Here is a 20,283-nt window from a genome sequence, read left to right as displayed (position 1 = left end):
TAAAAGGTTCTTTTAGCCATTCCAAGTGTCCATGCATCTTGTTTTTGTATTTTCGTCCATGCGATTCTAAACTATATTATCTTATACTAGAAAGAGAAATTAACAAGCAAGGTATTGAAAATACGAGACTCGAGAGTAAATAACCAAGAAAGGAGAAAATGCAAGTTAATCTAAATGCTGAAAAGTAGAAAACCCGCAACTCGTCCGGTGTTTATTTACAACCGAGACATGGTCGGATGTACAAGAAATGACACCGGATTGGACATCGGCATTATCTGTCATTTTTCGTGATTTGATTGTCTCCTCCATGGATGCACGGCCATCACCAATGGTGTCATTTTTATCCATTCATTTCGTTCATTTAATCAATCACTCAAAATAAACGAGATTCACTCAAGTCAATCAATCAAGACAATATAGCCCATATGGAGAGAAATGCTAACCAAGCAACTAATTGGATGGCTAAAGCCTAGAGGCGGATCGTCCTTTCTTCGAATTGTGTGGCCAGCCCCACTCTAGATCTTTGAAATTTACTTTGTCTTGATGGACCTGAAGCCCTGTCTTGTTTAAGCAATCCTTTTTTTTTTTATAAATAAAAATAGTTTTTTCAACCAAAAGAAAAAAAATCAATCGAGAAATAGCCTCGGGGTCGGCCTTTGAGTTACATGCATTTCGATTACCCCAAATATCCTAATTCACTTAACCAATTTGATTAAGGGGAAATTATCAAAAAATATATTACAATTATGCCAATTTAGTCCTACACCTTTTGATAATTTGTCCATGTAATCCATCTAGTCAATTTTGACCGAAAATCCTGATGATGCCCTTGCCGACCTCATTCAAGAAACAAAAAGAAAAAAAATTCAGGAAAATTATTAAAATTTTGCAGAAATTGTCCATGTGAGAATCGCCCATCCCAAGTAGAAATTTCAAGGCCCAAGCTGGCAATTTCCAGCCAAAATTAACCGGATTGAATATATTGATGAATTGTCAAAAGGTTTAGTATTCTATTAGCCAAATTAAAAGGTTTATGACTGAGTTGGCATAAGTGCAATAGGTTTAAGGCTTTTTGAATAATTTCCTACGAGGCTAACAATAGCATATATTTTTGTCTTTGTACTTATAATGTTTGATTGTGTTTCATCGGAAATGATCTGCAACAAAAGATCTTTCATCGACAAGAGTCAAGCTTTCGAGTTTATTGTTTTAAACGGGCTCTTGCAGCGATTCCGGACAGGAAGTAAATAAATGGCAAAAGATAAACAGGATGACAAAGTAAAGTGCAATGAAAGTAAACGCTTGATAAGATAAATTGCAAAGCAAAAAATAAGTGTTTGATTGATGATTGATCCCCTTCACAAAGAGCCATCTCCAACTATTTCTAGACTAGTACAAGGTAAATCGTCTACTGCAGTTTCTTTCTTTTTTTGGTAAGGTCTACTGCAGTTTCTTCAGTGCACCTTATCTCGAAATTCCCGAATCTACCTCGGTAATTGCTCTCCTTATCCTTTAAACGATTTGAACCACGTACTTAACTACTCTGTATAACTGTCAACATGACGTATCGACATAATTGTGTCACCAGCATTTTTCCTTAGCCGAGCATCGGTCTGCCTGATGCTCCTTCCTGGACAGGGGTTGATTTACCATTTTTTGGTCACCCACGTGTGTAATTTGGTGGGCCTCGTGATCTCCACGGGCTTTGCAACCAATTAAGACGTGAGCCAATTTTCGGTATCAACAGATTGCAACTTCCAAACTTCATTCCAATACGAACTCGAGATTAAGCTCAACAATATGAAAGATTCCTGAAAGGATGATCGTATGATGACTTTTCATTACTTAATTGACTACACTCTGGCCGATCCTAATGGATGTGCATATGACATAAACAATTTTTTGAAAACTTGACGTGAACAATTGAGACTTCCTAAATCACGTCGTGTGTATTGTAAAAGTGAGCCACCGGTTCACATGGATGGAGTCTGCGCTGACTCTTACGTTCCCATTTCGGAGCATTTTACGGATCGGTCTTCCGAAATCTATAGCATTTTCTTGTGGAATCGATCTCGTCGGACGATTCATATGAGTTCTAAGTCAATTGGGCTTACATGCCGGCGCATCTGATGCTTAATTAATTTAATCTGCATATATACGTCAAGATGTATACACACACTTCAGTGAAAAGAAATGTTTTCAAAATACGTGTATGTATGTCCTAGAACTTGCAAGTTGCAGCTATCCTTTACATTGGTCATTCCGTTAACTCCGTCAAATTTCCAAAGATAGAAATTTTATGTGAAATTTTATATTAATATTTCGGACAATTGGCATAGTGCGATGCTACATAGGCGCCACATAAAAAAGGCGGCGCTATTTCCACTCCTATTTAAGCTAAGACACTCCTTTCATCCAGTTAACTTACCAAAATTTGCTCCTCTCTCTTCGATTTATTGTTTCATTTTTATTAGGCTAATCCACAAACCGCCATTATTTCTATCATCTCTCATTAATTTCACAATATAAATGCTCCATTACACCTGTGAAGATATCAATTAACCAAATCTTATTATTTTTCCTAGAGAATGTTGTCAATTTTAATTTACGGTCTCATATTTCCATTCACAAGAAATTGGCTCGATACCCAAAAAACCTCCAACTTTAGCATTTGTGACAATTATATCCAAAACTTTTTTTTGTCTCATAAAAAACCTCTAACTTTTACTTTTGTCTCAATTCTACCCCAAACTTTTTTTTTGGTCCTAATTCTACCGATCTAGTACCAAAAAAATCCTCAACTTTAGCGTATGTCACATATTATATTCACAGCCCAAATAATGACTAGATGTGGAGATATTCAGACGAGCTATCTAAAATATTGTTATAAATGAAACCTACTGTTTGTAAATTTTGAAGATTCATTGATAAGTTCGCGAAAAAATTCGAGCCACATAGGATTAACTAACCGTGATTATGAACGAAAGGTTGATGCTGGTAGAATTGAGATAAAAGTAAAAGTTGGTGATTTTTTATGAGATAAATTTTTGTTTGGATATAATTAGGACATATGCTAAAATTGAGAATTTTTTTGGGTATTAAAATGATAGAATTGGGACAAAAATAAAAGTTGAGAGTTTTTTATGAGACAATTTTTTAATTTTTGCATATAATTGTCACAAATGCTAAAGTTGTAGGTTTTTTTTTTTGTTTTGTATTAGGCCCAAGAAATTTGTATTTGTGGAAGCTTATGAACACACGATTAAGTGCTTTTTGTCTAAATAGTATGAGTGAAACTATATTTCAAAGTCTAAAATCAAAATCTAATTTGTTCAAGCATGATCAAATGTCAAATAAATTTATATTTTGACCATATCTAAATATTAAAAAATAATAAATGTATAAATGAAAAAAACAAAAAAAAAACATGAAACTTCTTGCTATACAACTCCTGGTACGGAGAAAGTAATTAATATTAATTGTAAATTCAATCTAGTAACAAATGGATCAAAACTTTAAAATATGCTTAAAACTTTCTCCTAAACAATCTTACCCGAGTTTGAAAATGTAGAATGTGTAAATAAATTTTCAACCCCATCTTACAATTCAAACTAAAATGTGAAAAGCTAAAAAAGAAGCACAATTTAGTGATGTTTAACATTATAAACCTACGAATTTATTACGAAAAATCACTCAAAATGTCTAAATCTACTAAATAATCAGATTGAGTTATTATTGTTAAGTTTGAAACAAAGTTTTCCTCATGCTATTTCATAAAAAAAAAAAGGCACTTTATTGTGTATTCATAATTCTTTATAACTAAAAGTTTTAACCTGTTATATAACTTTTGTAATTAAAAAAAATGAGACCATAAATTAAAACTTAAAACCTTTTCTAGGCAAAGTGATAAAAAGATGCATCATAAGATGATATTTTATTCGGTGTAATTTCTTGTCAAATTGATAATTTAAGAGAAAATAGAAATAAATGCATTTATGTTGGTTAATATGATAAAAAAAGAAACAATGGATGGAAGAAAGAGAAGGGTATTTTGGTCTATTAATTGCAAAAAAGAGTGGTTTAGCCAAAACAGCGGTGGAAATAGCGCCACCCATAAAAAATGCTAGAAAAGTAAGAATTTGTAAATTTAGAAAGAAAGAAAAAAGAGAAAGTAAAGAAGTGAAAAATTAGAAAATGGGAGATATCGCCGAAAAGGGTGAGCACAAGAAGGAAGGGGGAGTTACTGGTGTCGTGGCCATCTATTTCTCTCCTCTCTCTACGTGTGGAGGTAAAAAAGGGAGAACACATCTCGCCTTAAACTCAATATGGTCACCCGTCATTTCTTCCGAGAAAATTTTCAAATGAGAATTTGAAGTACCCTTATTTCAAAAAATAAGGATATAAGGTAAATTATATTTCAAATAACAACTTGAGGTGATCGTGGATGTTTCAAATAAGGGTCCGACTTGGTCGCCTGGCTAAATATTTCGATTGATCAAGAGTATTTTCATCCGAAGATAATTTTAACTTGAATTTTACTTAAATTATATTACAAATTAAAAAGAACAATAGTTTTTAAAAGAGAATAAAAAAAAATATAGGCTCCCGCCTATGGCGGCCACCTCATCATGGGGCAATAGTGATGGTCGGCGGGTTGCCGGCGAGTAGGCCCTCGCTAGAATAGAGAGAGGGTCGCGACCTTGTGAAACCAAGGATTAACTAACAAAGGTATTGTCCGCTTTGGCCAGCCCTACCAAGCCTCACAATTTTATCATTTGGCGTACAAGTGAGCACATTCTCAAGAGGTCACCTATCCTAGAAGTGCTCCACTTGAACACACTTAATTTTGGAGTTTCAAAACTAAGGATTATCATTACATCAAAAAGCACCTCCAAGAGTATATATATTCATAATCGCTTTGCTTCCGTCGGTCCATTCCTGCCCCTCCATTATTCTAGATGCCCGCTAGGAGTCGTTCCTTGTCAAGGCCCTCTAGCCTCAATGACCACTCCCCGCCATCATCGGGCCGGGTCATTACAAACCCTCTCCCAAATCTAGGCAAGGGCCGACAAGCCCTAACCAAGGTGCTGGCCATCATCGATGCCCTACCGTTAATGGGGCGGCGATGGCTATTGGCGAAGAGCCTGGTTTTTTTTTTTCCTTTCTTAAAGTTCTAGCCTTTTCTTCTTTTTTGAATAAAGGAAAAAATAAAAAAAAATTATGGAGGATGAAAATGCTCTTGACGAGCCAGTAAGGTCATGACATTTTTTTTTTTTATAATGATATAACTACTTCAAGCTCTTATTTGGAATTAGATCCATTTCGGGTCTTTATTTAAGAAAAAAAGGACAATTCATGTCATTATTTGAAACGAGATCCATTTCGTGTCCTTATTTTAGAAAATGACGGCATTTCAGGTCATTATATGGAATTTTCCCTTTCTTTTTGGACTAAATTGAGATTTATTGTCTAAATTTAGTTTAATCTGCTAAATAATGATCGGATGATTAGATCACAATTCTTCGCGGTCTTATTTTATAAGCGCACAGCCTGTCGATCGATCCAATATTAAATGGACCGAACAATCGCACGTCCCACGTTGACTTTTAACGGTCATTTGAATAGAATTTCCCGCGGACCTTCGCTCAAAACTAAATCCCTCTTCTCTTATTATTTATATCCCCGTGAATCTCCGTTTGTTTCGCCATCATCGTTTCGATCTGACTCACTCTCAGTTTCTTCTCTGCTTCTTTTTTCTTTTCTGGTTGGTCGTTCCTTTCGATCTTCTTCCTGTGATTTTTATCCAGTCGAGTTCAGCTGACTCAGAGCTCTCTTTTTGGGTCAGAGTGTCATTTCTGTTTACCGATTGTTGAGCGCGAAACCTTCATGGAAACAAATGATATGATTCTCATGTTCGCAGCTAGCGAATCTCAAAATAAAGATTCTTCGCCGGCGCCAAATCCTGGGCCGACAGAGCTCGAAAATGTCCCGTCCATAGTGCAGAGTTCCCACGTAACAAGCCCTTCTGATCAGGGAATCCCTCCGTCGAGCACAACACAAGCTAAGCCTGCTGACGAGAAGTCCCTTCCGCGTTCATTGTCATCCTCGAAGCTCAAATCGGGATTTGAAGAACTGCCGCGTCCCATCGATGCTGCTTCAGTCAAGGACGACAAGACCCGACTGAAGAATTCGCAGTCTCCCCGCAGGTGTTCCCCCGAAGTGGGATTGCCTCGCAATGGCACAAGTGCTGGTGCTACTAAAGACGATTATCCAATAACCGTGCAGGACACGACACAACACCCTGTGTCAGAGCCAACAGCGGCGGAAGGTGATGAACATGTATGCTGCCAGGAAAATTTCAAAAAAAAGGTTAAGTTGGCCGAGTGGGTCGCATTTACGTGTGTCACTGGGCTTCTGATCGCGAGCTTGACAGTTCAGAAGCTGCAAAAGACAGATATTTGGGAGCTGGAGCTGTGGAAATGGTGTGTGCTGGTGTTGGCAATCTTTTCGGGTCGGTTAGTAAGTGAGTTCTTGATGATCACTTTGGGTTTCTTGATTGACGGGAAACTCTGGCTCAAAGAGAAGGTCTTGTACCTTCTCTATGGATTGAAGCACAGTGTGCAAGTCTTCATCTGGTTAGTTTTCGTTCTTTCTGTCTGGGGTTTGCTGATATACAACGGATCGAAGAGATCGACGCACGCAAGGGAGATACAAAGTTGCGTGACAAGGGCTCTTGCTTCTTGTCTCGTAGGAGCTGCCATATGGTTTATCAAAACGCTGCTTTTAAAATTGCTTGCTGCTTCCTTTCACTACAAAGCGTTCTTTGAGCCTATCCGTGGGATCATCTATCACCAACATGTGATCAAGACCCTTTTGGGAAACCCTTTGGTGGAACGGGAAGGCAAGATCAAAGGGCGGCTCAATTTCATGGAGTGCTTCAATGGAGTGACAGAGAAGCTAGAGGAGGTAATTGATGCGGAGATTGTGACCCTGAAGAATGGACATCGAATTTCAGCCTGGAATATGAGGAGGTTGATCAACGGTATTACCGGCTTAGGGATATCTATCTTTGACAGGAGCCTTGATCATCCAGATCAGGATATCCATACTCGCTCAGACGCTGCAGATACTGCTAGGGAGATATTTAAGCATGTAGATCGAAAGGGAAAGGGGTGAGAAAGCCAATACTGCCTAGAAATCTCTCCCCATTCTAGCACATTTTGCTGTACAAATGTGTATCTGATACGTACTCTATGGTTTCACTAGGTGCATTAAAAGGGAAGACCTCAGGAGCTTCATGAAGGAGGAGGATGTTGCCAAATTCATCCCTTTGGTTCAAGGACCGGAGGCAGAGGGTAATGGAACGATCGACGAGCCAACTCTAGAGAAATGGCTGGTAAGTTCATACTTGGTAATTCAGGATATGTACAAAGTATCAGCAAAATTTCTTTTCGTGTCCAACCCCGGTCCGGTCCCGGTCGATGGCTGTGGCCCTCTCCTGGATTAGGCGAGGGCCAGAATCGATTTCTGTAAAGAAATGCTTAAGCTCGCCACATTGTTGACTCGTTTTGAGAACTTGTGAATTAGTACTGCACCACCAGGCACCAGTTACATGGTGTCTTTCGGTAAATGCCGGTCCACATGCACGATTTTATGCTTCCAAATGTGACGTTCTCTGGAGCTATGTAACAAGCTGAATCTGAGGGAGTTTCTGAATTTCAAAATTTCTGAGGCAGACCTAGTTTTTGATTGGTACATTCATAGGGACTTGACTAAATAGTCAATTTTCTACAGGAGACTGTTCACCAGGAAAAGAAATTACTCGCCTGCACCTTAAAAGATGCGGATACGGTCATCGATGATCTGAACAGGCTTGTGTCGGCAATCGTGCTTGTCGTGATTACCATCGTGTCGTTACTTATCATGGGACTTTTGACAACGGAAACACTCATTTTTATCTCATCTCAGCTTTTGCTTGTGGTGTTTATGTTCGGTAACACAGCCAGAACCGTGTTTGAAGCCGTCATCTTCATATTTGTGACACATCCGTTCGATGTGGAAGATCGTTGCGTCATCGATGGAGTGCAGGTCTGTTACTTAGTTCTGAGACTCCGCATGACTTCTTTTTGTTGCCGATTCCCCTGTTTGCCTGACATCTTAATCCCTCACAGTTGGTTGTCAAGAAGATGGATATTTTGACCACGACCTTCATGCGATATGATGGCGAAAAGATATACTACCCTAACTCAGTTCTGGCCACCAAACCGATTAGCAATTTCAACAGGAGCGGCAATATGGGCGATTCTGTCGAGTTCACCGTCGATTTCTCTACTTCAGTTACTAGGATTGCAGATTTAAAGGAGCAAGTGAAGAAGTATGTCTGTCTACTCCTTCCTAAACCTCTTTATATTGCCACTACTACTAACAAGGAAAAAAAAAAAATCGAAACATCATCGATTGGTGGTGGAGCTTTCTTCCGTTCATTAATCATTGTTAGCATTTCTAAATACTTCTTCAGAACAAACATGTACAGTTCCTCATGGAATTTCAATCCTTGGTTGGAAAACTATCAGGTACTTGGAAAGCAAGCCTAACTACTGGAAGAAGGAGCACAGCGTAGTGGTCAAGGAGATTGAGGATGTCAACAAGTTGAAGATGGGTCTCTTCGTCACCCACACGATAAATTTCCAAAACCCCGGGGACCGGAGCAGCCGGAGATCCGAACTCGTGCTGGAGCTGAAGAGAATCTTCGAAGAAGTCGGTATCAAATACCGTCTGCTTCCTCAGGAACTTCAAGTCGGCTATGCCGGGTCCGCAGCGTGGCCTTGAATCCTCCAGGAGAAAAGTTGCTGGTGACCAGCAAGTACGCGAGGACGTGATTGTTTTGCTTTCCTTGATCATCAAGTCACATTGCATTACACCTATGGAACCACTGTATCTTTTGAAGAGAATGCTCATTAGGAGTTCTGGCGTTGTCTGTGTTTGTCAATTTCTTCCATTCGATTGAGAGAGGGTTGATCCAAATGCCAATTGGAATCACAATGTTACTTACTCATTTGACAGATTAATGAAGCTTTCCTTCCGTGCAATTACTACACATTTTAAGGTGTGTTTGTTTCTCGAAAAATGACTGATTTTGATATAAAAAAAATTGTAAATGATCGTCTGTAACATGAATTATTGTCGATAATGATAATAATCCTATTGATTAATTATTTCAGCAGATACCAATGATTATTTAAAAAATATATATTTTTTAAATTATTTATTTTTGCAATAGATTCAGATTTCCCACGTGTCATCTCTCTAAACTCTGGGGGACTAAGCATTCATTCAATTAATTAAACAAACGAGACGGGAATGAATCACGTGTTTTTCATGCCAAAATGAAAAAATGTTGACGCCCATTTAGTTTTCATTTTCGCAATATATTTGGCCTAATTTCTAGGTGTTTGAACTCGTGTCATCGTACTTTTCAATATAATATATGACTAGACAGATGCTCGCGCAATAATTGGGATTATGATGTTTTTGAGCAATACTAATGTTTTGCTTTCGTCAACCACGAACTTTCATTACCGATATTTCTCCAATAGTAGGTTTTTGATTAGTTTTGGAAGAAGAATGCGATGACACATGATTTTTATAGAAACCCTTTTCAATTATATTTCTTTTCTTCTTCGCTTTTTTTTTTTTAACCGTAGCCAGCGAGGGTTGCCAGGCCCTCACTCGCCATATTAAAAAAAATAGAAAAAGATAAAAGTAAAAGAAAATAAATAAATATTTGAAAAAGAAAATATTATGAAAAATTGTTCATGTCAGCGCGAGCGATCGGTTGGGCCAGATAGACTCAATTAACAAAAATGTGAAAATATTTAGGGCTTAATTGGCAAAACTAAAAAATTTAAGACCGAATTGGCGAAAGTGCAATAAGTTTATGACTTTTTGGACAATTTTTCCGGGCGATGTCCAACGTTCCAACATGGATTCCGCTGATTCTCGGCACGTGTGGAATTTAAGAGTTCGTTTCGAGTGAGTTTTACAATTTCTTTCTTTCAAAATCTCGCATTTCACGCACTTTGACTCCTTATTTTTCTCTTTTTTACTTTGATCGAGCTTTTGAATCATGTGAAGTTTTTGACAACGAACGAGCCATCTATAACAACATTCCCTATGGACCTTTGGCTGGAGCAAAGATGAAACCTCTTCTCTGTCAGTTTAAATCCTGCAAATCTCCTTCATTGCTTCAGCTAAAGCTTTCATCTTCATGTTAAAGTCCAGATATTTAGAGGCAAAAAGCTTGAGCTTAGCTTAGATTTTGCATGGTTAATTGGGGGTGGAGCATTCGTCATGGAAGAAAGGAGAAGTTTGCTAGAGAAGAAAGGAACAGACGAAGTAGTTGTTAGGATCCCTGGTAGTGAGTACCAAACCAGAGGTTCTTCGTCAAGATCCAATCTTGATCCAAGAGATGCTAAGAATTTCCAATCAGTAGGACAGAGTTCTGCTCAAGGAGTCACTCAATCCGGCCCAACTCCGAGTAGGCCTCGCGTAAATCCCACTGGTTATTCAGCTACAAAGAAGTTCTCCCCGAGTCCATTGATGTCGAAGCGGAGATCAAGATTTGAAGAACCATCATGGCACAGTGTTGTTGCTTCAGTTAAGGACATTACCCAACTGAAGAATTCAGAGAGTTCGCCTAGTATGGGTTCGCCTTACAGCGATGCAAGCGCTAACGCCACTAAAGACAGTGTGAAATCCATGCGGAACGTGGGTCAAACGCCTCCTTGGAAGGCTGCAGAGGTGGAAGATGATGAGCATGTGTACAAGGCTGCAAATTCGAAGGTCCGAGAGATGGCTGGCAAGAAATTCATCAAGATTATTATCTGGATTGAGTTGGCGGCATTTGTGTGCATCATGGGACTTCTGATCGCGAGTTTAACCGTTCGCAAGCTGAAAAATACAGAGATTTGGCACTTGGAGCTGTGGAAATGGTGTGTGCAGGTGTTGGCGATCTTTTGTGGTAGGTTGGTGACTGACTGGTTGATTAACACACTGGTTTTCTTGATTGAGAAGGAGTATTTGCTCAAACAGAAGGTCCTGTACTTCGTCTATGGATTGAAGGACAGTGTCCAAACGTTTACCTGGCTGCTTTTCATTCTTTTGGTGTGGGTTTTGCTGATGAACTATGGAGTGAAGCGATCGATGCAAGAGACGGAGACTCTACATTATGTGACGATGGCTCTCGCTTCTTGTGTTGTTGGAGCTGCTATATGGCTTGTCAAAACACTGGCGATAAAATTACTAGCGTCTTCTTTTCAATGCAAGAGGTTCTTTGATCGCATCCAAGAATCTCTCTTTCACCACTACATAGTCAAGACCCTTTCAGGCCCGCCTTTGATGGAACAGGAAGACAAGCTCTACGGGCGGCTCAGCTTCAAGTACATCAAAGGAGTGGCGAAGAAGCTAGAGGAGGTCATTGATGTAGAGAAGCTGAGTAAGATAGACCGGAATCAAATTTCTGCGTGGACGATGAAAGGGTTGGTTAATGTCATCAGCGACTCATCCTTAGGGACTTCAACTCTTGTTGGAAGCCTTGATCAATGTTGTGATGAGGACGCAGAGCAACAAAATACGGAGATCACTAGTCAATCAGAAGCAATGGCAGCTGCTGACGAGATATTCAAGAATGTCACCAAGAAGTCTGGACATGAGTAAGAAGAAATTATGCTGCCACACACTTCCCTTGCGTTCCAGATAAACCTTAGCTTAGAGATATCTCAAGAGCACCTGCTTTATGTCGATGCCAGGTACATTGAAGAGAAGGACCTCTTGCGCTTCATGAAGAAGGAAGATGTTGACAAATTCATCCATTTGGTTCATGGAGCGGCAAAAACTAGACGGATCTATAGGTCATCTTTAAAGGACTGGCTGGTTAGTCTTGCTAGATTGATAATATGTTCTGTTAGGAAGCTTCATGCTTTTCTCGTCCAAATTCTGATGATCCCAGAACAGTCAGGTGTGCTATATCTCAATCTTACAGTGTTGTTGAAGCATTTGAATAGATTGTGGATAATCAGTGGGCCATTGCCCCAGTGAATGCTCAACCACAATTCCATGCTTCAGAATTAGATTAGGTCTCCTGCCTTTTGGAAATAAAAGAATCAGAAAACTTTTGGCTCGGTCGGAGTCCAACATTTAGATGAGTACATTCCTAAGAACCTATTTACATAGTTTATGTCTGCAGGTGAGCGTTTACCTTGAAAGGAAGTCCCTCGCCTACAGCTTGAACGACACGAAAACAGCCATCGAGGAGCTGAACAGGCTTGTTTCAGCAGTTGTGCTGGTCGTGATCATTATCGTATCGTTACTTATGATGGGAGTTTTGACGACGCAAGTACTCGTCTTCATTTCATCCCAGGTTTTGGTTGTAGCATTTATGTTTGGGAACACAGCCAAAACAGTGTTCGAAGCCATCATTTTTGTTTTCGTGATGAATCCTTATGATGTTGGTGACCGTTGTGTCATCGACGGAGTGCAGGTGAATTACTAATCCTAAGACTTTCCATGATTAGGCTGAGCTGATACAATGCTTTGCCTAATAGTTCTAACTCCTCATAGATGGTAGTCGAAGAGATGAATATCCTGACAACAGTCTTCGTGAGAAATGACGGCGAGATGATATTCTACCCAAATTCAGTTCTGTCCACCAAACCCATCAGCAATTTCTACAGGAGCCCCAACATGAGTGATTCCGTGGAGTTCACAGTTGATTTCTCCACTTCGCATGACAGCATTACTGCTTTAAGAGATGAAGTAAAAGGGTATGTTGCCTACTACTCCTGAACCTCTTTAACGAGGCACCAAAGTTTGCATTTTCATGCCTGATAAGCCATGTAGACTGGCGTGACCAGACATAATCATGTGGTCTAAATTGAAAAGCATTTCTCAGTACGTGCGTAATACAGAGAGGGACAATCTGCTGAGTAAAGAGAGAAACTCTACGAGTTTGAGATGGCGATTCAATTAACTTGTGTGAACTAAAAGTTAATGCGAGGATGTGCCGTTTGGCTTTTGAAGCTGTACCTTGAAGTTCCAGAAACATCGTTTATTGGTGATTATGCTTTCTTCTGTTCATAAAGAATGCAGAGAATTTACACGAGGCAAATTTCATTAGCATTGCTGAATTCTTCTTCCATACAATTGTGTACAAGTTTCTGATGGAATGGCATTCCTTGGGTGAAAAAAATCAGGTACTTGGAAGATAGATCTCACTATTGGAAGAAGGATCACAGCATCGTGTTTAACGAGATTGAAGACCTGAACAAGTTGAAGATGACTCTACACGTCACTCACACAATAAATTTCCAAAACCCTGGAGACAGGAACATCCGGAGATCTGAGCTCATGTGGGAGCTGAAGAGGATCTTCGAGAAACTCGGTATCAAATACCGTCTGCTTCCCCAAGAAGTTCGAGTCAGCTACACTGGTTCACCACCCGCTGATGCGAGGTTCTGACTCCTCCAGGAGCGAAGTTCCTAGCCAGCTGCAAGTATGTTGTAGAGTGATTATTTCCTTTTCCAGATCTTAAGTCACTCCATTATGTCTATAAGTCCAAAAGGTATGAAACCACAGTTTGCTGGAAATTGGTTCTCACCACGGTTTCCTATTGCCTTTGCTCACCAACTTCCAAATTCTGCTTAAAATTATGGAGGAGATAAATCTAGCATTGAGACAAATGTTCGTCAATAAATCTAGCATTGAGACATATGTTCGTCAATTTTACTCATTTGACCAAGATAGGACTAATATTAATGCTACAGGCTTGGCTGGAATTGAGGTATCTATTGATGAAATTGCAGAAATATTAGATATTTGTCAGTCATTCTTAAAAAAGTTTGAGCTTTAGCTTGATCAGCTGCATAAAATTAGTTTAATGACCCAATGCTATTAGGCAATATCCATCAAGGGTCATTTGGTTAATTTCCGCCACAAGTAATCGTTGATCATTTTGAAAGATCCATGCTCACAATGATGCCTTCTGTTCTGTTATCTCTATGGAGTGCAGATACGATTGCTTGGCGAATGGATTCAGACTTTGTTCCCTTACCTTGGAAGCCCAGATTCTGGATGTGTCGTCTGCTGAAATTTATCCAATTCCTATTGTTATATCACTGCGCATCAATGAAATGTTGTTCCTTTTTGTCACCCTTTCGATCACTTGTTACCGTGCCACACTTAACACATCTTGCTCTCTGCTCAGATTGAGTCTATACATCAATGAAATGTTGTTCCTTTTTGTCACCCTTTAGATCCCTTGTTACCGTGCCATGCTTAACACATCTTGCTCTCTGCTCAGATTGAGTCTATACACCACGATGAACAAGGAACTGTTACCGGTAAATTCTAGGTAAATCTGAGTTGGAAGTCTAAAAGACAGTTAAAACTTATAACCACCAAAATTGAAAAGGAGTATTGGCCTGGTGGTAGTATAAGAATCCAAACAACAAAAGCTGGTCCTGCATATCCTTTTTCCAGAAGGTTGGAATAGCTGTATGATCCTGTCATCATCACAATAGAATATAAAAACATGATTTGCATGTGCAAGTGCAAGTGCAATGCACCTGTTCTTGAACGTTTTCCTCTGGCTGCTGCTCATCAGCCATCCTTCAAGTTGAACAAAGCTTAGGCCTTCCCTTGACAATCACATCATTAAAAAATGGCTGGACAAAGTTCATACCTTTTGAGTCTTTACCCTAATTATCTTCCATAAAGAACTGATTTTTCTTTTGATGATACAATCATATGTATAGTTGAGAGCTTTTTATAGAATCCCGGAGCAGTACTCGAGTGATTTTGTTTATTCCGCGCGACAAGCTTGCCGAATGACACGATAATTACGCAACGCGCCTGTCGGAAAGTTAATAGCATCTTATTTCAGAATCCCGTCGTGGAAGTTCTTATTGTTTTGTAAATGGGATTATCTTGCTGCAAGGGTTCTGGACCTGTGAAGCGCTAATGTCACATCAATCAAAGGAAAATACAAACAAGTAAAACCAGACAAAAAAATGCCTGCGGACTTATGCCAGACAAGTTGCCATATGGTACATGAAAATAACGTGGATAATGCTAAAAATGTTGAACCCGATGTCTGAGTTGACAACTGTACTTCGCCGGCCAGAATGTCTTCATTGCCCCTCTACGTTCTCTGTCAAAGTGGACGACTGGTCGGTGGCAGCCATTTGGATGGGGAGAGCTTCCCCACCACCTTCAAGGAAATCAATCCCGACGCTTAACTCTCCTTAAAACCCCGTTAAGTAATCTCGTTTTCGCCGGCATTTCCGCTCTGCCCTCCTCATACCGTCTGTCTCCTTCTTCTTGCTTGCTTGCTTCTTTGTCGAAGTTGAGCTTGATCTCGCTTGTTGGTCATTTACCTTCTCCTCTGCTTTTCGCTGTGCTCTGTTAGAAAGAAACGGAAAGAAAACGAGACGAACTGTCAAGTGAGTCAACTGGGCACTCCCAAAGTGCACGAGAATGCGTTGATTATTCGTTTCTTGTGTTGCTTGATCTGTCCTACTTCTCGAATTGTGCCTAAGAGAAAGCATGCCCCTTTAGAGAAAGCTTCCCTCTTACTCTTGCGGCACTTTCTTAATTGGGTTAAGGGCTTCTGCATTGGTTAGAGAGCTAAAGCTCTCATGGAGACAAGTAAAGGCGTGTGGGGGAAGAATGAGACAGACGAAGTGGTTGTAATGATCTCGGGCAGCGAGTATCTAAGCAGAGGCTCTTCACCAAGACCCAATATTGAGCTCACAGAGCTTGAAAACCTTCAATCTAGAGTGCAAAATTCCAACTTGATAAGCCCTTCCGCTCAAGGACTCACCCAATCTAGCCCATCTCCTACTAAGCCTCCAAAAATCCCCACCAGGGCGTCCCTTTCGAGGTCTTCCTTTTCGAAGCCGAAATCGAGATTGGCAGAGCCATCATATCCTGGTGATGCTGGTTTAGTTGAAGAGAAAACCCAAGTGAAGAGTTCTCAGTCTCCCTACAGGAATTCACCTAAAGTGGGCTCACCTTATAATGCTGCGAGTTCTGGTGCCAATAAAGGCAATGTGAAGTCTGTGCCGATCACGCCTCGGACGCCGTTGATTGGGTCCCCTGCTCCAGAGGAGGAGGATGAGGAGGTGTACAAGACTGCGAACTTGAAGGTCCAACAAATGTCTAGTAAGAAGTTTCATAAGGTGATTTTGATTGAGTGGGTTGCGTTTGTGTGCATTATGGGACTTCTGATCGCTAGTTTAACTGTTCACAAGCTGCAACACACTTATATTTGGGGATTGAGATTGTGGAGATGGTGTCTGCTGGTGTTGGTGATTTTTTGTGGTAGGCTAGTGACTGAATGGTTGATCAATATAGTGGTTTTCTTGATTGAGAGGGAATTTTTGCTCAAACAGAAGGTTCTGTACTTTGTGTATGGATTGAAAAACGGTGTACAGGCATTTATCTGGTTAGGTTTGGTTCTCTTAGCTTGGGCCTTGTTAATAAATCATGGAGTCAAGCGATCAAGACACACGAAAAAGATTCTGGATCACGTTACGAGGGCTCTTGCTTCTTGTCTTATTGGCGCTGCCATATGGCTGATCAAAACACTGTTGATAAAGTTACTATCTTCTTCATTTCAATGCACGAGGTTCTTTGATCGCATCCAAGAGTCGCTCTGTCACCAGTACATTGTCAGGACCCTTTCAGGCCCGCCACTGATGGAGATGGCCGAAAAGGTTGGTAGCTCGACAAGTAGTGGCAGGCTCAGTTTCAGGAAATACAATAAAGAGGCTGCTAAGAAGCAAGAGGAGGTGATTGATGTTGAGAAGTTACATAAGATAAAGCAAGATAAAGTTTCTGCTTGGACCATGAAAGGGTTGATGAGCGTCATTAGTGTGTCAGGGCTGTCGACTCTTACCGAGAGCCTCGAACAAAGTGATGATGAGGAGGCCAAGCAACAAGATAGGGAGATCACTAATGAATGGGAGGCCAAAGCTGCTGCTTATCAGATATTCAGGAATGTGGCGAAGCGCAGGAGCAAGTGAGAAGACATGATGTTCGACTATTTATTGTGTTATAGATGGACTTTTGTTCGAATCTGCTTCTGATTCCTGCATTATGCTTTTACTAGGTTCATCGAAGAGGAGGATCTTTTGCGCTTCATGAAGAAGGAAGAGGTTGACAACTTGATCCCGTTGTTTCCAGAAGCAGTGGAAACTAGGAAGATTAGGAGATCATCTTTGAAGAATTGGCTGGTAAGAGCATGCTAAGAGTTTTAAAGTTTCAGTTTAATTGTAGCTCCTAGCCCTCTAGAATTTTTCCCATACCTGAAAATTTGCATTTTACTATCACGACCATCTCCACATTCTCCTCTCAGTTCAGGGGTTTTTTTATGGCTTTCAATTTGCTTGAAGCGATATTTGTCATATATTTACCTCATTAGGAAACTCGTGAATGAGTGTTGTGCAACTAGTTACACCAGTGTGGTTCACTGAACGATTTCCCATTATTCCATGCTTCTTAATTGGAATCTCTGACCATATCTGTTATGAAGTTTGTAGCAAAAGATGGGAGTCTTTTGGAGTTAAAAGAATTGCAAGATTTTTTTGCCTATTCGAGTTGGTGAGATCCTAAGAGTATACTCAGGCCATGCATCTGAGGCCTGGAGTTTGATTTTTGTCCTAGGACGCATATGATACTATACTGTAACCAAACGTAGTCATTCGTACTTAAATGAAGGGTACTTACTTCCCTAGGTCCAGAAGTTTACCAAAGAAGAATGAGTCATTGAGTGTTTCTTCCTCAGGAAGGTTCTCGGACATCAAAAGAGACAATTTGAGATTTTTAACATAGGCCTTCGAGATGATTATTTAACTTGTGGAGCTGATATTGTAATTTTTCATTGCAGGTAAATGTGTACCTTGAACGTAAATCTCTTGCACTCTCCTTAAAGGACACGAAAACAGCCATAGAGGAGCTGAATAAGCTTGCTTCAGCGGTTGTGCTTATTGTGATCATCATTATCTGGTTACTATTGATGGGATTTATGACGACAAATGTAATTGTCTTCATATCATCTCAGCTTTTGCTTGTGGTGTTTGTGTTTGGTAACATGGCCAAAACTGTCTTCGAAGCCATCATATTCGTATTTGTAATGCATCCATTTGATGTGGGTGACCGTTGTGTAATTGATGGAGTGCAGGTGACTTACTAATCCTACAACTCTACTAGTCTATACTGTGTCGAGCAACTTTTTGGCTGACATTTTGATTTCTTTGCAGATGGTAGTTGAAGAGATGAATATTTTGACTACGATCTTCTTGAGATATGACGGTGAAAAGATATTCTACCCAAATTCAGTTTTGGGAACTAAACCTATCAGCAATTACTATAGGAGCCCAGAAATGAGCGACTCGGTGGAGTTCACTGTTGACTTCTCTACTTCAGTCGAGAAGATTGGAGATCTAAAAGCTAGAATTAAAACGTATGTCATCTGCAGTCTCTGCATCTCAAATTCTGGCAGTATATTATGCATGCATGATTGACCATGTTGGTTGTAATGAGATGTGGCGTAAAATACATGTTATGAATTGCAGAAATTTATTCATTATCAGTCTGTGGATGGCGTCCTTGTTGTTTAGAATCCGGTGTAAGCATCGGGCTTTTGTGAATCCTATTTGAGAATAGAGCAGCCCCTTTTTTATATGTACAAAGGCACAGCTACACGTCGGATCTAGTCGATTGAAATAATAATATGCACGAGACATCAAATAAGCTTGCAATTGTTCATAATGTTTTTGCATCTTTTGCTCTTCTATTCGAATATTTGCGCATTCATTCAACTGAATGGCATTGATTGGGTACAAATGTCAGGTACTTGGAAAGCAAGCCTAAACATTGGCGTCCAGGTCACAGTGTTGTGGTTAAGGAGATTGAGGATGTTAACAAGTTGAAGTTGGGCCTCTACGTTACTCACACGATCAATTTCCAAAACTATGGTGATAAGAGCAGCCGCAGATCCGAGCTTGTGCTGGAACTTAAGAAAGTCTTTGAAGAACTCGGTATAAGGTATCATCTGCTCCCTCAGGAAGTTCAAGTCAGCTATATCGGAACGGCAGCTGCTAATGGACGGTTTTGACTCAGTCCAGCAAGTTCCTAGTTAGCTGCAAGTATGTGCCTTCTTTTTCCCTCTCCTGATTAACTTGTCACCCCGCATGTTTGTGTTCCTCACTCAAAACTGGGACATCTAAACATGAACATCTATAATCTGATAATCGCCGAGTCTGAAGTCACGGCATTTCTTGTGTTGAATGAGATTCGATCTTCCCTAAGCTATGCTTCTATTTTCCTTTTTAATTCTTCTAAGGCGGTAAAACTCAGCATTGTATTTCAGGCTAGTCTTTCAGTATATCGTTAGCTTCGATTTGGTTAAAAGATTGTTGGTCCAGGAAAATGCTCTAGGCTTGATGATTAATGAAGCATCCAGTACTTCACGATTTCCTCTTCTTTCGGAATATTATCTTCACTCTGTTGTATAATTTGTTCGACGGGTCTTCTCTCATATTGTTGGACCGAAGACGTATTTGGCTGGTGCTGAACTCCAATTCCATTTTCATTTACTTGTATCTCAGAAGAGCAGAATTTACTCCATGTTCACCGGGAATGTTAACAAGCGAGCCAGCCAGCTCTCGTCCTGTTGGCCGAACGAGAATGCGTGGGTCGTCCCTTCTGTTTTTCATGAAGAATCTGATATGAAATCAAAGAGCAATGGGGTGTTTTGATTCTTATAATTTTGCTGCATTCAATTCTTTTATTATTATTATTATTAGTATTTTTCCTTTTTCATTTCTTTTGTCTTGGGATGATGTTAGTATTGCGTACTGTTTGTCAATGTAAAGATCATTCCCTACAATAACAAGTGTCAAGTGTCATCTACTTTGCATCAGATATCCATTGATTTTTCTCTCTCCTTACTCTGTGGAAAGCCACTGGGATTCTCATCAAAATACAAGGAGGAATGAGAGCTTTCACGAAGCAGTGTTACGCTACACATTAGCATGATCCGTTCGAGTTGATGCGTGTTCTTCTAGACCCAGCGACAATGGACACATTCTAATCTACAATCTTTTGCATGCTCGAGTCGAGAGGAGCCGCCTCGCGAACCCCCGTGTCTGAACTCTTCCTTTGCTTTCGGAAAACGGCTGTACGGTTGGCAATCAGATGTAGTTGTCGCGTGTGACAGGTTGC

The 20,283-nt window shown here is 40.1% G+C and overlaps 3 protein-coding genes across 6 annotated transcripts; all 3 read left to right on the top strand.

Moving 5' to 3' along the window:
- Positions 1-5,886: 5,886 nt before the first annotated feature.
- LOC115756343 (mechanosensitive ion channel protein 10-like) lies at positions 5,887-8,964 on the top strand. Its single transcript, XM_030696066.2, has 5 exons — positions 5,887-7,172; positions 7,267-7,411; positions 7,810-8,088; positions 8,172-8,374; positions 8,574-8,964. Exons 1-5 carry the CDS (start codon positions 5,887-5,889, stop codon positions 8,827-8,829), a joined length of 2,169 nt encoding a protein of 722 aa, XP_030551926.1. The 3' UTR covers positions 8,830-8,964.
- A 1,190-nt stretch (positions 8,965-10,154) lies between these two features.
- On the top strand, positions 10,155-14,177 carry LOC115756342 (mechanosensitive ion channel protein 10-like). 2 transcript variants are annotated; one of them, XM_048277790.1, is made up of 7 exons: positions 10,155-10,281; positions 10,316-11,711; positions 11,808-11,931; positions 12,245-12,538; positions 12,619-12,821; positions 13,251-13,549; positions 14,066-14,177. In XM_048277790.1, the coding sequence occupies exons 2-6, from the start codon at positions 10,351-10,353 to the stop codon at positions 13,513-13,515; spliced, it is 2,247 nt and encodes a 748-aa protein (XP_048133747.1). In that variant the 5' UTR covers positions 10,155-10,281; positions 10,316-10,350; the 3' UTR covers positions 13,516-13,549; positions 14,066-14,177. The 2 variants fall into 2 exon arrangements, with proteins under 2 accessions (XP_048133747.1, XP_030551925.1); XM_030696065.2 differs by lacking the exon at positions 14,066-14,177 and having other exon boundaries at positions 13,251-13,731.
- Positions 14,178-15,231: 1,054 nt separating this feature from the next.
- On the top strand, positions 15,232-20,009 carry LOC115756355 (mechanosensitive ion channel protein 10-like). 3 transcript variants are annotated; one of them, XM_048277789.1, is made up of 6 exons: positions 15,232-17,077; positions 17,168-17,291; positions 17,945-18,238; positions 18,318-18,520; positions 18,910-19,205; positions 19,652-20,009. In XM_048277789.1, the coding sequence occupies exons 1-5, from the start codon at positions 15,693-15,695 to the stop codon at positions 19,172-19,174; spliced, it is 2,271 nt and encodes a 756-aa protein (XP_048133746.1). In that variant the 5' UTR covers positions 15,232-15,692; the 3' UTR covers positions 19,175-19,205; positions 19,652-20,009. The 3 variants fall into 3 exon arrangements, with proteins under 3 accessions (XP_048133746.1, XP_030551938.1, XP_030551937.1); XM_030696078.2 differs by lacking the exon at positions 19,652-20,009 and adding an exon at positions 19,485-19,640; XM_030696077.2 differs by having other exon boundaries at positions 15,233-17,077; positions 19,668-20,009.
- The last annotated feature ends 274 nt before the right edge of the window (positions 20,010-20,283 follow it).

Source organism: Rhodamnia argentea, chromosome 4, assembly GCF_020921035.1.
Source record: "Rhodamnia argentea isolate NSW1041297 chromosome 4, ASM2092103v1, whole genome shotgun sequence".
NCBI lineage: Eukaryota > Viridiplantae > Streptophyta > Magnoliopsida > Myrtales > Myrtaceae > Rhodamnia > Rhodamnia argentea.
Note: the sequence above shows the minus strand (reverse complement) of the source record. Positions and strands in the feature narration are given on the sequence as shown.